This window comes from Trichomycterus rosablanca, chromosome 7 (assembly GCF_030014385.1).
Source record: "Trichomycterus rosablanca isolate fTriRos1 chromosome 7, fTriRos1.hap1, whole genome shotgun sequence".
Classification (NCBI taxonomy): domain Eukaryota; kingdom Metazoa; phylum Chordata; class Actinopteri; order Siluriformes; family Trichomycteridae; genus Trichomycterus; species Trichomycterus rosablanca.
The window spans coordinates 22733008-22751215 of NC_085994.1; the positions used below are offsets into that span (position 1 = coordinate 22733008).

The window sequence follows — 18208 nt, forward strand, 5'->3', positions numbered from 1 at the left end:
GTCCGTGACTGGAGGGTCTCGCAGGCCATTTCACCTCCGATCTCCTTTCTGTAGAGTGTTTGCATGTTCTCCCCGTGTCTGTGCGGGTTTCCTCCAGGAGGTGTGGTTTCCTCCCACAGCCATGTGTCCTGTCATGAATGTAATCAAATTGTTAAACATGACGTTAAATCTTAATTAACAACCAAACAAACCAAATCCAGTTCCCGTGGATTCAGTTACACCCAGATATTTCTGTTCTTAGACAGTAAAACAGTGTTCAGACAAAGTATACTTTAAATTCTTACAAATCGTGACAATGTATAGAGCGTGTGAGGTGTTTATTAAGTGTTAGTCTGGTACCTATGGAAGGCGACATGCAAAACTGCATTTCCTTCCAAAATGCAAACTAGGTTATAGTCACACAAGCTAAAGAACATACGTCATATGCATATGTGGTGATGTACCGTATGTACCAATGCAATTGGAAACTTTTCTCTGAAGTGCTAGGCCAGTAATTCTGGAAGGCGGACCGCGCGAAAGAAAATTTGCAACCATAATGCAAATAGCCTTATGTAAACCTGTTCCAAGTCATCTTCCAGCTTATGTCTAATTGCTATTCATAACCACTGCTCTGTTCATTGTATTGATGCACCTTCATCCGAGACGACAATGCCGCGTTGTGTGTTTTTAGGCTGCCTTTGGCGTTTGGCTTTTTACTTGTCCACCAGACATCACAGCCAGGCAAGTGAGTTTAGCATGGAGGGGGATTTCAAACTTGGGGGGTTGTTTAATGTGCATTCAGCCAGTGACATTGTAATCCCGAACTCTCCTATGGCGATGCAGTGCTACAAGTGAGTACATTCTTTGTTTTGTGTATTTATTTCTGTTTATGTTAATGAAATGTCACCACTAATCATTTTATCCTTCTCCTACAGCCAGCCATTTTCAATGTCAGGTTATCAGATGTTAGAGGTGATGAGGTTTGCCGTGGAGCAGGTCAACAACTCCACTCTCCTCCTGCCTAACGTCTCCCTCGGCTATGAGATCTACGACCTTTGCTTAAAAACTCAGAACTTCCCTTCCTTCCTTGATTTCTTCTCAGACAAAGGAAAGATAAAAGTGTCGTCTGCGAACAACGCTTCTAAACATAATGTTATCGGTCTCGTGGGTCCGTATGCCAGCTCAGAATCTTTGGTCGTCACTCCTTTGTTCATGATGGACCTCATTCCAGTGGTAGGTAGCATTCCAAACGACAACACATTAATAAATAAAAAGGCATTAATATTTAAATTCCTGAGTTGTTTCTTTTTTTGGTCTTTCAGATCAGTTACGCATCTTCAAGCTACACTCTGAGCAACAAGTGGGTATATCCAAGTTTTTTACGCACAGTACCCACTAATCAAGACATCATCCAGATAATGATTCACCTCATTCTGAGGTTTAGATGGAACTGGGTGGCTTTTGTGAGCAGTAGAGATGAATACAGTCGAAATGGGCTCGAATTGTTCCGCAAGAACATCAAAGACACTGACATCTGCTTGGCTTTCTTCTATGAGCTCACAAGACAGTCTAACTACGCCGAGGTCCTAAACAAGATAGACTCGCTGAGCATCAACGTAATAATAGTCTTCACTCTGGAAAACTTCGCAAGAGACTTTGTCCGAACGGCTGTGAACATCAACATGAGGGGGAAAGTCTGGATAGCGGGTGATACATGGTCCATGGACCAGGAGCTCTCCACCCTCCCTGGCATTGGGCAAATTGGGACCATTTTCGGTGTCACCGAAACCACGTTGAGTATACCAGGATTTGATGACTTCGTCTATCAGACACGAGACAGTAATAACAACGATGACTGCCTAAAATGTAAGGACACAAGGAAATGCAATCAAGTATGTGAGAAATGTAAAGCCCTAAATCCGAAGGACATTATAAAGGAAAACCCTACGTACTCATTCGCCATCCAGTCTGCCGTCTACACCTACGCCCATGCGCTCCATCAAGTGCTCAACTGCAGCAACCAGGGGTGCAACCTATCTAAGAACATCCCACCTCATATAGTAAGTCCTTTTGGAAGAGCCCAGATCTAATAATTTAATATTAATTTAAATTTAATTATTAATTAATGTAAAATTAATAGATTAAACTCGTTGTCTTTGTTTTTATTCCAGCTTCTTCAATACCTCAGAAATTCAAGCTTTACGTTACAAGGCCGGCAAATTAAATTCGACAAATATGGAGATCCACCAGCCAGCTTTGCATTAGTGCTATGGAGACCAAGCCAGGACCCTTTATTTGTCAAAGTCGCCACATACGAAACTCACCCAACGGTTCGGTTCACCTTGAATGATGACCTTATTCCCTGGTTTAAAAATGGCACAGTAAGTCATGCATTTATTAATACAACATATTTGACACCATTTGTTCTTTGAATTGAATATAGTTCCAGTGCATGTATCTACTTCAAATGCAATGTATTTTAACAACATACAAACGGACCAAATTAACAGCAGAGCTCTGCTTCGGGGATTGTGTTGGCAATTCTAGCCTCAAGACGTTGGGTTTAAATTCTTCTCTAATTCTTCTCTAATAAAGCATTTCACTGCCAGTTGTACTGTGTATGACCATGTATGTGACAAATAAACCTTGATTTGATTTGAATTTGTTGTGCTAGATCATATAATTCATGTTTTAATGACTTTGTTTCATAGCATGTAGGACCCCCTAATGACCAGTATCATTTGAAAGAGATCCCCATTGACTAGACCCCCACTGTTTGAGTGGTGGACTGTTCTCAGCACTGCAATAAGCAATGACACTAAGGTGTTCAAAAATTTGAACAACTCTAATGTACCTAATACACACATACCAGTACAATACACACTGCCGTATCATTACCATGTTAGTGGCCTGGTCACATTGCTAAGCAGTGCTAAGAATGGTCCACCACCCATTCTAGTCAATAGGAATCTATTTCAAATGGTAATGGAGGCAGACAAAGGTATAGAGCAGCAGATGGTTTATAGTTCCATCCATCAGAGCACCAATCAAAGCAATTCTTTCTTGATGCTGCTTCTAGTTCTGGTTATAATCTACTGGGGGTTTACTGGGGGTTTGATAATAATTAGGCTAAAATACCAGAAGCACATAGCATTTATAGCTGCAAATGTGATTGAGTAGGTAGAATGCAGGACAACTTTCTGTGTTTAAATTCCATTCATTTGCCAAACAATGAAATTAATTTGAGGTGGACACAAAATACTAGACAGGTAGTAACATGATATTTTACTGCAATTAGAATAATCACCTGAACCCAGTATGCAATTTGACTTTTTGGGTATAAACATAGTAAGTGAGAGTGGTAGGCTGCTAAACTTCTAAATCTAACCTTAACCATAACCCTCTCCATAACCTTAACCCAAACCCTAACCCCTAACCCCAAACCCTAACCTGAAAGGTCACTCTATTTTAAAACCATTTGCTTTGGAATTGGGATGTCCAACAAGCTCAAAGTGAGGTGTCCAAAAATGTTTAGCCATATAGTGTACTTTATAAATATGGCCATATTTATGGATTCTACAGTACATCCACTTAATTTATTAAGTAGTGTGAATTATCATATCTGTATAAACCCCTAACCCCAAACCCCAAACCCCAAACCCAAACCCCAAAGCAATAGTTCATAACCCTAAACCCAAACTGTAAACCCTAACCCCTAACCCTTAACTTTAATTCTAACTAAAGACCTTAAATCTAAATACATCTATTTGTAATAACACAAATGAGGACACAAACGTGAGCCAAATTTACCCTGTTCAGTTCTTACAGTTACCCAGACACTTAATTATGTTCTGATCATGCTTTGTACGTAGTTTAAAATGAAAAAAAAACAACAACAGAATTTGATGTTCATTCTGTGTTTTCAGGTGCCATATTCCAACTGTTCCATTCTATGTGATACTGGTTTTAAAAAGATCCAAACTTCAATGCATAAGTGCTGCTTTCAGTGTGAAAAATGCAATGCCCATACATATGTCAACACCACAGGTAAGTTCTTTACATATCTACCACAGAATATGATATAGATATTTACCTTACTATAACACCATACCTGTGTTTAACATTTTTTTAATTCAATGCAGTAGTCAAACAATGAAATTAATTTGAGGTAGAGCCAAAATACTGTTATTACTAGACATGCTTTTCCTGCAATTGGAATAATCACCTGAACCCAATATGCAATTGGACTTTTTTGGTATGAAAATATTAAGTTAAAGTGGTAGGCTGCAGGACTAACCTTAACCTTAACCCTAACCTTAACCCTAACCTTAACCCTAACCTTAACCTTAACCCTAACCCTAACCTTAACCCTAACAGCTATGATTTTTGCTTAAAGCTGCATGTGAACATTTTTGTGTAATGAAAAAATGTATCAAATAATCAGATGACCATGTCATTTTTTTGACTTGCTGATCTCAACAAAGACCTAAAAACAAAAGCTTTCCAGCTAATTGTAAGAAAACAGGACTGTGCTGTATTTATGGTCTATTAGTCAACTATTCGTACACCAGTTCTAATCACGCATTTAAATTCCTGTTGTCGTGTCTAAACCTACAGTATATTCACAACAGTTTCTGTCACTTTTATTTTAGCGGATGCTTACACTTGTGCTCCATGCGTGGAAGGCTACTGGTCTGATGAGAAAAGCACATACTGCAAAAAAAGAATCATTGTGTATCTTAATCTTGAGGACCCACTTTGCATACTTTTCCTGGTATGTGCTGTGTCCTTTATTGCTATCTCTATCGGACTCATCATCCTTTTCGGAATCAACTACGACACTCCTGTGGTGAAATCCGCCGGTGGTAACATGTGTTTCCTTATGTTATTTTGTATGGTGTTTGCCAATATCGGGGTGTTCTTTTACTTCGGAATCCCTCAAGAGATGAATTGTGCTTTGAGAAATGTCTTCTTTATCTTTTTCTACACCATTTGTCTATCTTGTATGGGTGTACGCTCATTTCAAATTGTTTGCGTTTTCAAAATTGCTGCCCAATTCCCGAACTTCTATTCCTGGTGGATGAAGAATAACGGTCAGTGGCTTTGCATTACGGTCTACTCTTTCGTTCAGCTTATTGCTTGCGCAGTTTGGCTTCTGTCAGGCAGACCCAAACCTTACAATGACAGTCTGTCTTATAAAGATCAGACTATTCTGACCTGTGATATGGGGGCACTGGTTGCATCCACCTTGGCTTGGTCTTGCCTCTGGTTCCTTAGCATAGTCTGTTTCTGTTTCTCCTACATGGGCAAAGACCTTCCAAAAAGTTATAATGAAGCAAAGTCTATCACCTTTAGTCTGCTTTTATTTTACCTGTGCTGGATTGGGTATTTCACAGCATATATTGTGTTCAGAGGAGCTTACATACAGCTTTTTAATGCAGTGGCTCAGCTGTCCAGTTCATACGGAATTATAGTTAGTTTCTTCATGCCGAGAGCCTACATCATTGTCTTTCAACCCAAGAAGAACACTCAGGCGTACTTTCAATCATCAATCCAGACGTATACACAGACACTTAGCAGAATGTAGTAGATTGACTGATAACACTTAACATTAGTGTTCCACTGTTACTAACAAGCAATAGTGAATAATTACTATGTAGGTAACAATTAACAAAATCCTGTTTTAGTCCAATGTATCTCATGAAGAACTACTTGTTGTCTAATGCTTTTGTATAATAATAATAGTTAAATAATTACTAATAATAGAGAAACACACTATTCAAGGTCTATAAAGACACAAATAAATACTTGGTTTAAAGACAATCTAGTGGCCTGTAGAAGCCCTGACCTCAGCCCCACTGAACAGCTATGGAATGAACTGAAACCTCAACTGAAACCTCAATTCAAATGCTCTTTTGACTGAATGGCACAAATTCCCACAAACCTACTTTTCGTAAGAAGCCCTCTCAAATGAGTGGCTGTTGTTTTAGCTGAAAAGATCCAGGCCAGTCTATATTAATACCACTTGTCCAACAAGCTCATGGTGATGTGTCCAGATATTTTTAGCCATATAGTGTACTTTATATGTACATATCTGTACATATCCAGAAAGTGCACAAAATATCAAACCACACAGCTAGGTTTACTAGGTTTACATACCAAGAAACACAGCCAGAATGCCACTGCCAATTGGTGGTAAATCAGCCTTTTGGATTGCTAGTAGGTAGTAAGCATAAATAACAAATGTACACAGGAGGATGGTTCTATCAAGGTTTCTTCCTGTAATTTTAAGGGAGTTTTCCCTTGCCACTCTTGCCCTCGGCTTGCTCAACAGGGGTTTTTGGTCTGTTGGTCTTGGATTCCGTAAGGCTGCTTGATACAATCACGTTAGAAAAAATGTAAATGTGTATGCTTGAATGGAGTTTGGAACTAATTTAATATATAGTGGGGGCCAAATGTCCACTAATAGACCACTAATTAAATTGCCACATTTTCCCCCTTTTTCTTATAAAGTAATATAATGCATTTCAATACAAATCATAAAATCAGTATGACAGTCTGCATAATGTTTTGACCACTGACAGGTGAAGTGAATAACACTGATTATCTCTTTACCACGGCACCTGTTAGTGGGTGGGATATATTAGGCACAAGTGAACATTTTATCCTCAAAGTTGATGTGTAAGAAGCAGAAAAATGTTTGAAAAGGGCCAAATTGTGATCGCTAGACGACTGGGTCAGAGCATCTCCAAAACTGCAGCTCTTGTGGGGTGTTCCCGGTCTGCAGTGGTCAGTATCTATCAAAAGTGGTCCAAGGAAGGAACAGTGGAAAACCGGCGACAGGGTCATGGTGGGCTTACTGATGCACGTGGGGAGCGAAGGCTTGCCCGTGCATTGCAGTTTGTTGTGTATGGGGCAGCAAAAGGGGGGACAACACAATATTAGGAAGGTGGTCAAAATGTTATGCCTGATCGGTGTATATATAACAGGAACAATGCCAGTTTATCAACAGAAAGCTTTTGATAGCTGTCTGAGCATGTTCTTTAGTGGAAAGGTTGATACTGACCTGACTGATCTGACCTGTTGGACATGGTCAATGTCACAAATGTGCGTACTTGCTTTACACTTGCTCTACTTGCTTTTCAGTAGAGCCAAATATAGAGACATTCTAAATTGTATTCACCTAACTTGTTATGTTGATTTAATGATTTGTAATGAAAGCACTATTAAATTCAAAATAATAATAGAAAATATAAGCCTGTTCACTAGTGGTCTCAGACATTTGGTGCCCACAGCGTGTGTATTTATCCCATCTAATTGGTTCATTCATTTATTATTTTATGTTACAGCTACCATACAGATGAACTTTGTGGTTAAACAATGTCTGACTTTAGATTTTCAGCATTTAGCCGATGCTTTTATCCAAAGCGACTTACAGTATATAGTCCAAGCAATTGAGGGTTAAGGGCCTTGCTCAAGGGCCCAACAGTGACAACCTGGCAGTGGTGGGGTTTGAACCAGCAACCTTTTGCTTACTAATTGAGTACCTTAACCACTAGGCTACAACTGTCCTAGCTTTAGCTTGTCTGTTGCTCTGCACAATTTTATACCAGAACAACACAAACTATTGCTATTACCATGCTGGTAAAATTGCAGTGTTGAGAATAGTCCACCATCCTAGTCAGTAAGCGTACAGGGGGGTGACAAAGTGTACAGAGAATCATATTGGCTGCAGTCAGTCATTATAGTTATAAATACTTGCCAATCAATGATCAGAAATGAATCATTCATTAATAAATAGAACATCGGGATGACTAGTAGTTCTTCAGAAGATATGTTGGACTGAAACTCTTGAAATACCACGATTTCTAAATATAAATTTAGCAGATTATTAAGCCAAAGTGACTTACAATTAAACCAGGACCCAACAGGAGCAGCACAGTACCTTAAAAAACTTAAAACAGTACTGTCCAGTACTGGTTTCTGGTTAGTTCCTGTGTAGTTGCTTATTAACTATGGAACAAAGCTATGAAATGTACAGTACAACACATGCAGAGGAACTATGGGGTATATAAAAGAACAAGGCCAGTGGTCTGCAGGGAACCAGAGATTTACCAATCTCAGTAAAACAGGCGGATATACATGTACATACAATCCAATAGTCCTGGAAGCTTCCAAAGGTGTAATGCAAAGTTGAGGACACCAGATGGCACAGATACTTTAAGGACCTGGACAGCAGGACACTGTAGTGGGGAGAAACACAAATACTGTTCATGAAGATGCAAAGATGGAGGTGCAGAACAATGAACAGATTTAAGGCAATAGAAACCGGACCACAAAGTAGTGTTGTACCAGGGACAGCTTTAGGATTAAGGACTAATTAGGACATAAAACTGAGTTTGCAAACAGAACAAAAGACCAGAGAGAAGCCAGTGCTGAATGTGGAGGTTAGTATACACTGATCAGCCATCACATTAAAACCACCTCCTTGTTTCTACACTCACTGTTTATTTTATCAGCTCCACTTACCATATAGAAGCACTTTGTAGTTCTACAATTACTGACTGTAGTACATAGTACAGGGCACTGTTGGCTGCATAAATTTTTGGTTGGTGGACTATTCTCAGTCCAGCGGTGACAGTGAGGTGTTTAAAAACTCCAGCAGCATTGCTGTGTCTTATCCACTCGTACCAGCACAACACACACTAACACACCACCACCACGTCAGTGTCACTGCTCAAGGGTCCTGACCATTGAAGAACAGAGTAAAAGGAGGTTAAAAATGTACTACAGTCAGTAATTGTAGAACAACAAAGTGCTTCTATATGGTAAGTGGAGCTGATAAAATGGACAGTGAGTGTAGAAACAAGGAGATGGTTTTAATGTTATGGCTGATTGGTGTATGTTCATTAAGGGGAAAGGTTTAGATTATCATGGTAAAGAAGGTTTTTTAAATCCCGGACCATATCAGGCACTGGTATTTGTTAGTTAACATAGAATACATTGGTGATGGGACCAGTGAATCCAGGTGTGTCAGCATGGTCAGTGGTGGAGCCAGTGTCCCTATCATCTGTTTACTGACCGGGTGCTTTGTTGTTTAGGTGACAATTCTTATCTAGTAATATTTGATCTAGTAACAGAAATCACTCCCACTGAAAAGCCGTATCCATGAACTGAACATTGGGGAGGACCAAATCTACCTAGGTAGGGGGAACTGGGATTTCCTGCCATTCTAAAACATTACCACCATTAATAACTGATGGAAACACTGTCGGATCATAACATTATGCAAAGCTAGTGAGTGGAATATGTTTATTTATCATTTATACATCAGTATACTGGGAAGGGCATTTAGAACATATATAAATATCATGATTACAGGCTTGTCCTACTGCTATCAAGGAACTTTGAGTGTTTGTTTGCTATGCTGTTAAATTTTGACACTTTGGTGTGCAATAAAAATGATTGAATTCTGTTTAAAGGTGATTTTGGTTTCTTAATTTGTCAATATTTATATGATTAGAGTTCTGAATCCCATATAAGAGGCTATTCCTTGTTAAGGCATTTGATTTACTTTACTTCCTTTTGAACACTTATTTATTACTATGCCCTTGTACACAAAGCAAGGTCAATAAAGACATACTGTAGGTTGCTGAGCTTATAGATCATTTATTCATCACATGCTGGTGACTATTGTTGACTGGATGTCAGATTGCAGTATGGAAAATGGATGTGTAATGATGCGTGTTGTGGTTTAAACAAATTGGCATGTAAAGTGGACATGGCTGATGCTTCCTTTCTTCCTACTTGACTCGCACAGCATACATCTGTCATGAAAATGCTTCACCTGGCAAAATGCAGTGGCTTGGTTAGAACTTTTGGGTTGAATGGTGATTAATCGGTTCCTGAGAACAACAGCATGAACACAGCAACAAAGTTGGGTGACGAATTGGCGTCTCCAAAATCACTGTGCTCGGCGTCTCATTATTACTGAAGGTCTGACTAACCTTCATAGATGTAACATAAAGGTCATAACTCCCCATGTAGGCTTTTTTATCTAAGAAATGAAGAACTTCTATGAAGAACTATTTTTTTGCCCTTTTACCAGTTTGCATCATTACAAGTTGTCCAAATGTGGCGTGTCTGATAATTAAATAACCATGACCTACCTACATTACTGCCATTTTTACATCAGTGTGATGCTTGGCAAAATAGTACCCAATGAAAATGTATCTACTTTGAGTCCCTTACAAGGTACTACCAGTCAAGGTCCTTCAGTGTGGTTCAATGTCTCAAGACTTGACACTTTCATAAGCACTTAAAGGCTTGTTTGTACATGTCTGTTTAGGTGTGGTTTCATTTGCTATGCTGTAAATATTTGACCTGTGTTTCTAGCAGCTACATACAAAATATAGCCAAAAGTATGTGGACACAACTGCTAATTATTAGATTTAGATGTTTTGCCCAAAACTATAAATTTCTAGCATGACTGTGCATGCATAGTTCTTAAACAATTGTCAAACAAAATAGTTGTAGTCCCTAAAATAATAATAACCAATGTAATGCATAATGTGTAATGTACACTAATCAAGGTCCTAATAATAATATACACTAATAATAATGTACACTAATTAAGGTCCATGAAGACATAGTATGTTTAGTATGAAGGAACTCTAAGCACAGCACAGAGCCCTGATCCCAACCCCATTGAACAAGTTGAAACGTTGATTGCAAGCCAGGCACAGTTTACCAAGAACACACTTCAAAAATGTGTGGAAAGCCTTCCCAGAGGAGTGGAGACTATTATGGCCTCAAAGTTGCTGCAACTCCATGTTAATGTGCATTGTTTCAAAATGTAATGTCCAATAGGGTTACGATGAGGTTTACATGTAGTGTATATTGAGTATAACAAAAAAAAAATAATATTAATATATGTGGACCTTGTCTATGTCTTTGTTCTATTGTTTTATTTACCTACAAAATGCAAATTAGATGATGGCCCCACATGCTCAACAACTATATGCACATAGGTGAGAATTGTCTGTCAGGTTAGTTGTAGATGTCAAGTATCTTCCAAGGGTTTGGTATTAATTCTAAAAGGTGGAATATGCAAAAAGACATTGCTTTCCAAAACTCAAATTAGATTAAAATAACCGCTGCTCTGGCTATTATTTTGATTTGTCCTCATTACCAACCATTAGGAAACATAGTTCAGTTTGGAAGGGCACAAACTACATGCAACATGTAATATCGTAATCCCAAAATATCAACCAGCACTGCAATGCTATGGGTAAGTACAAACAATCTCATTTAGTGTTTTCATTTTGTTACATTAATCAAAGCAACAACTGATCAATCAATTCACCCTGTTTCTTACTCCACAGAGAGCCATAACATCTACCTAACACCTCCCTGGGCTATGGGAGCTTTGATTTTTGCTTAAACAATCAGAATTTTCCCTCCATTCTTGATTTCATGGTACATATTGGACAAATAAACAAGTCACCCCAAGTCAGGACAAAGAATCGTAACGCTATTGGTTTTGTTGGTCCATATACAAGCACAGGCTATTTGCTCCTGTTGCTCCTTGGTTCATGAAGCACATGATTCCAATGGTATGTGATTCTGATCAACACAAAACAATTTAACAAGAGAAATCAAATTTTATGAATGTTCAATGTATCTTAATGTTTTTTTTATCTTTCTTTTTTTCAGATCAGTTACAGAGCCCCCAGCTACAGATGTATCCAAGTTTTTATAACAACAGAACCAACCAATCAAGAGACAATTCCGATAATAATTCACATTATTGAGCATTTTGTACAGAACGGGGTGGCGTTCACTGCTGGCAAAGATAAGTACAGTCGAAACTGAACTGGATTATTTCACAAGAACATCAAAGGCACCAGCATCTGCTTGGCCTGCTTCTGTTCATTCATTCATTCATTCATTTATTTTCTTATCCGCTTATCCAATTAGGGTCGCAGGGGGGTGCTGGAGCCTATCCCAGCTTTTTCATTGGGCACAAGGCACACAGTAACACCCTGGATGGGACAGCAGTACACACACATACACACACACACACACACACACACCCATTCATTTATAGGGCAATTTAGTGTCTCCAATTAACCTGACTGCATGTTTTTGGACTGGGGGGGGGGACCGGAGCACCCGGAGGAAACCCATGCAGACACAGGGAGAACATGCAAACTCTGCACAGAAAGGACCGGACCGCCCCGCCAGGGGATCCAACTCAGGACCTTTTTGCTGTGAGGCGACAGTGCTACCCAATAAGCCACCTTGCCACCCTGCTTCTGTTAATTCTCATTGAAATCCTGTTAGACTCGCTGTACATTAACATGATGGCTGATACCTAATTAAAATTACTCTACTAAGTTATGGGTCATGGACCAGGAGCTCTACTCACTGGCCAGCACTGAGTGAATTGGTACAATTTTGGGGATTACAGAGACTACAGTTTAACCTTTTACCTGGATTTGAGTACTCCCAGACATGAGACAGTAGTAAAAATGTTGATAGTGTGAGCTGTTATAAAAATGCACAGGCCTCAATCAGAAGGACATTATAAAGGAAAACCCTCACATACTCATTTGCTATCCAGTCAGCCGTGTACAACTATGCCCATGCGCTCCATTAAGTGCTCCATCAAGTGCTCAGTTGTAACAAGGTGGAATGCCACCCACCTAAAAAGGTCCCACCTTATTTGGTAAGCACTTGTGTAAGAGCCCATATTATGGAGTAATCAATTATGATAGTTATATGTATTTTGCATATCTTGTACTGAATGGCGTCACGGTGTTGCAGGTAGCGTGGGTGTCCTACAGCTTCAGGGTCCTAGGGACCTGGGTTCCAATACGTAGATGGATTGGGTACTTGGGTACAAAGGTAAGCCCTGTGATGGCTTAGCTTTCTTTGTAGGGTGTATACCTGCCTTGCACCCAATGTTTACTGGTAGGATCCGGACTAATTGTGATCAGGATTAAGCAGTTCTTGAATATAAATAAATGTATTATACATTTTCATATTAATAATGTTTTTATTTAAACATTTTAGAATATCAGAGTCAGAATATCTTTATTGTCATTATACCAGGTATGACGAAATTTAGGTGCCATACAAGTGTTATAAACAATATTTAAAGAAGAAAAACTAGAATTTACAAAATATTAAAATTTAAAAATTTACAGAATTTACAATGACAGTAACACAAAAAATAGACTTTCTGTTCAATAGCAAGCTGGTTAACTTAAATTTAACATTTAAGTGACTGTAATAACACATGACTTGCTTGAACTGAAGTGGAACTTTTCTTTCTATTTACATAAATATTGAGATCCTCCAGCCAGTTTTGCAGCAGTACTCTGGGGGCCTGGACCTAATCCTTTATTTGTAAAAGTCACTACATATGAAATGGACCAAGATGCTCAGTTATACGTAAATGATGACCTCATTCCTTCATCTCTCAGTGACACAGTAAGTCATTTATTTTCTTATTGAATATAGTATAATGATCAGTGCTAGTTCTTGGCAACTTTAGTTGGGTTGGTGTGGCAGTTTGGGGCCAGTCGTCCTGTCAGAGAGGCCAGTTACACTAGAATTAGAACTTTTTGCTTTTTTTTTATTTTAAGTGTTATAACTCTTTAAATTGGGGGCATTAAAAGGCAAGTAACTGTTAAAAGTGTCATGGAAAAGGGGTCAAACGGTACCCACGAACTGGATTGTGGAGATTTATTAAAACACAAATCTGGGTTCTAATAGCAGTAAATAAGCTGAAGAACAACAAACAGTACTGTGGCACTCCTTTTATATTACTCTAGTCACATCACTGTTTTAACACATGGATGTTGGACTTTGAAACCTCCATTCTGTGATAACGGTTGGCCCTTATCTACTTACAACATTTTACAACTTAAAGACAGACATGTTGCTTATATCTGTATGCTAGACTCCCAGTCATACCTCAAGCACAATATAACTAAGGATTTAATGCACAAAACAGCATACTACTAACACTTTAGGTAATATTAAGCATATTTTACCAAAGTAGTATGTATAATGGAATGCTGATTCATCTGACCCCAATACACGTTTCCACTGTGTGATGGTCCATCCTAGATGCCTCAGAGCCCAGAGAAGTCGACGCCTCTTCTGGACATGGTTAACATAAGGCTTCTTTTTTGCACAGTAAAGTTTTAAGTGGCATTTGTGCATGTAACTCTGTATTGTAGTGCTTGACAAAGGTTTGCCAAAGTAATCCCTCATCCATGCGGTTATATCAACTATTGTTGAGTGGTGGTTCTTGATGCAGTGCCGTCTGAGGGATCGGAGATCACGGGCGTTCAGCTTAAGCTTGCGCCCTTGGCCTTTAAACTCTGAAATTCCTCCTGATTCCTTAAACGGTTTAATGAAATTATGCACTGTAGAGGGTGAAATATGCAAATCCCTTCCAATCTTTCTTTGGGGTACATTGTTTTTAAATATTTCAATAATTTTCTGACACGTGTTGACAAACTGGAAATCATCTGATCATCTTTGGTCATCAAAGACTCAGCCTTTCCTGGATGCTGCTTTTGTACCAAACCATGATTACAATCACCTGTTGACATCACCTGTTCGGAATCACATCATTATTTTGTTTTTTCACCTCATTACTAGCCTTAAATTGCCCCCATCCCAACTTTTTTTGGAATGTGTTGCAGGCATGAAATGCAGGAATGGAGGTATATTAACAAATGAAATGAAAGTTGAGCAGATAAAACATGAAATATCTTGGGTCCAACCCATCTGCAATCAAATAAAAGTCAAAGTAAATGTAAGAAACACTGTGATTTTTATTATTTGCATTTTCCACACTGTCCCAACATTTCCTGATTTGGGGTTGTAAATAAATAAAACATTCTGATCCACTACATTAGGGGCCTGTGTTTTGCCAACATTACATATGACAGCCATGCGAGATCATCGTGCGTCTTTTCTTTTTAAGCAATGAAGTCTGTTTTGCATTATTACAGGGCGTGTTGTTTGGCTGTAGCTCAGAGAGCAGGGCTATGGATGTATTATTACAGTTGCAGCCCATATTGATCGCTTACTGCTTGACAACTTTGAATTTGTAATGTTAAACTCTATAGAAAGGTAATGTACCAGCTGGGTGAGATCAAATGCTGTTATTGATGAAAGTAATGACCTGAAATAAGAAACTAGAGAACTAGGAGTATTACTAACTATTATTCAGGCAAATAATAGTCACAAATGCATTATGACCACCGACAGGTGAAGTGAATAACACTGATTATTTTTTCATCACGGCACCTGTTAGTAGGTGGGACATATTAGACAGCAAGTGAACATTTTATCCTTAAAGTTGATGTGTTAGAAGGAGGAAAAATGACCAAGCATAAGGATTTGAGTGAGTTTGACAAGGGCCAAATTGTGATTGCTAGATGACTGGGTCAGAGCATCTCCAAAACTGCAGCTCTTGTGGGGTGTTCCCGGTCTGCAGTGGTCAGTATCTATCAAAAGTGGTTCAAGGAAGGAACAGTGGTAAACCGGCGACAGGTCATGGGCGGCCAAGGCTCATTGATGCACGTGAGGAGTGAAGGCTGGCCCGTGTGGTCCGATCTAACAGACGAGCTACTGTAGCTCAAATTGCTAAAGAACAGAATACACAGTGCATCACAGTTTGTTTTGTATGGGGCTGCATAGTCGCAGGTCCAATCAGGGTGCCCATGCTGACCCCTGTCCACCACCGAAAGTGCCAACAATGAGCATGTGAGCATCGGAACTGGACGACAAAGCAATGGAAGAAGGTGGCCTGGTCTGATGAATCACATTCTTTTTTAACATCACGTGGATGGCCGGGTGCGTGTGTGTCGCTTACTTGGGGAACACATGGCACCAGGATGCACTATGGGAAGAAGGCAAGCCGGCAGAGGCAGTGCAATGTTTTGCTGGGAAACCTTGGGTCCTGCCATCCATGAAGATGTTAATTTGACACATACCATGTACACCCTTTCATGATATCGGTATTCCCTGATGGCTGTGGCCTCTTTCAGCAGGATAATGCGCCCTGCCACATAGCAAAAATGCTTCAGGAATGGTTTGAGGAGCACAACAACCAGTTTCAACCAAACAACCAAATTCCCCAGATCTCAATCCAATCGAGCATCTGTGGGATGTGCTGGACAAACAAGTCCGATCCATGGAGGCCCCACCTCACAACTTACAGGAGTTAAAGGATCTGCTGCTAACATCTTGGTGCCAGATACCACAGCACACCTTCAGGGGTCTAGTGGAGTCCATGCCTCGATGGGTCAGGGCTGTTTTGGCATTATTATAATTTATAATTTATTGACATTATTTCATTGCTAACAGCTAAATGCTTCCAGTCTGGAACTTCTAAAAAGCTAAAGCAACTATGACCAACTAAACATTGTGTTTTGTTTTAACAATATATACATGATCAGGCATAACATTATGACCACCTTCCTAATATTGTGTTGGTCCCCCTTTTGCTGCCCCACAAGCAACACACTGTGATGCACTGTGTATTCTGACACCTTTCTATCAGAACCAGCATTAACTTCTTTAGCAATTTGAGCTACAGTAGCTGGTCTGTTGGATCGGACCCCACGTGCATCAATGAGCCTTGGCCGTCCATGTCACCGATTTACCACTGTTCCTTCCTTGGACCACTTTTGATAGATACTGAGCACTGCAGAGCGGGAACACCCCACAAGAGCTGCAGTTTTGGAGATGCTCTGACCCAGTCGTCTAGCCATCACAATTTGGTCCTTGTCAAACTTGTTCATTTTTCCTGCTTCTGACACATTAAGTTTGAGGATAAAATGTTCACTTGCTGCCTAATATATCCCACCCACTAACAGGTGACGTGATGAAAATATAATTTTTTGTCCTGTATCTTGTATACTGTATTATCCTGCTAACGGAAATATGTAAATATTGTCATTCTATCTTTTGAAAAAAGGTGCTCATTTGATATAAAGCCTTTATTAAACATTATTATTTTAATATATTGAACACATGCTAGTAAAACTATATCTGACTATCTCAGATTGCAATATGAAAAGTGGGAGTGTAATGATGCATGTTGTGGTTTAATCAAATTGACATGTAAAGTGGACATGGATGTTACTTTCTCCGTCCAAGTTGACTCAAATGTTTTACCTGGCAAAATATGGCTAAATTAGTTCCTGCTAGTTATGATAGGACATCTCAGACCATCTGAAGAACTGATAACTCAAATATTAATGTTCCTGGCTTGTCATTATTGCCATAAATGTCTGTCAGGAACCTTGGGGCAAAGACTAATGACTAATGTATTATTTATTAAGACATTAGGACAGTTCAAATTGAACCTGTGCAATCTTCTATTAGCTCAACTAGGGATAAAAGCCATATCTGATCCTGAGGACCAGTGAATCCTTATTTGCTCGGACTCTTATATCAGGGCATCCCAGTGATTATGGTCTGCAATTGAACAGAGCTGGGTAAAATCTCCATCATGACGTTTCAAGTGTTAAACCCCATTACTTTTCCATCTGTGATTCTGATGCAATGAACCACCTCTGTGATGTTCTCCAAGATCTCCAAGAAACACCCACAATCACTTAAACACTCATGCAAACACATCATCAGCACTCGTCCTCTGAATACTTTTGTTTATATATTGGGGTAAAAAGGTAATTGTAGCTTTCTAGATGCCTCTGTTATTGCATGTTATTGCATAATTAGGCGGGGCGGTTGGTCTTTTCTGTGTGGAGTTTGCATGTTCTCCATGTGTCTGCGTGGGTTTCCTCCGGGAGCTCCGGTATCCTCCCACAGTCCAAAAACATGCAGTCAGGTTAATAGGTGAATAGGTGCGTGTATTTGTGTGTGTGTATGCATGTGTGTCTGCCCTGTGATGGACTGGCGCCCTGTCCAGGGTGTTACTGTGTGCCTCGTGCCCATTGAAAAGCTGGGATAGGCTCCAGCACGCACCCCCATCCCCGACAATTGTCACCAGGCCCGGTTGGCTCAGTTGGCTTGGTGGGTAGCCCTGTCGCCTCACAGGAAGAAGGTCCTGGGTTTGATCTCCAGGCGGGGCGGTTTGGGTGTGGAGTCTGTGTGGAGTTTGCATGTTCTTCCCGCTACAAAGCATGTCATTTCATATTCCTATTGTTCTTGTTATTTCTTTGCTGCTTGAACC

The 18208-nt window shown here is 39.7% G+C and overlaps 1 protein-coding gene across 1 annotated transcript; it reads left to right on the forward strand.

Moving 5' to 3' along the window:
* The first annotated feature begins 613 nt into the window (after nt 1–613).
* Nucleotides 614–5566, forward strand: LOC134317795 (taste receptor type 1 member 1-like). Its single transcript, XM_062998526.1, has 6 exons — nt 614–830; nt 915–1212; nt 1302–2039; nt 2151–2360; nt 3906–4026; nt 4632–5566. The coding sequence occupies exons 1-6, from the start codon at nt 649–651 to the stop codon at nt 5564–5566; spliced, it is 2484 nt and encodes an 827-aa protein (XP_062854596.1). The 5' UTR covers nt 614–648.
* The last annotated feature ends 12642 nt before the right edge of the window (nt 5567–18208 follow it).

Bases quoted from the DNA above. Each gene is read 5' to 3' on its own strand.
- LOC134317795 (XM_062998526.1), top strand. From the start codon at position 649: ATGCCGCGTTGTGTGTTTTTAGGCTGCCTTTGGCGTTTGGCTTTTTAC. The intron at 831-914 runs GTGAGTACATTC...CTTCTCCTACAG, and splicing joins ATGGCGATGCAGTGCTACAA to CCAGCCATTTTCAATGTCAG. The intron at 2,040-2,150 runs GTAAGTCCTTTT...TTTTTATTCCAG, and splicing joins AGAACATCCCACCTCATATA to CTTCTTCAATACCTCAGAAA.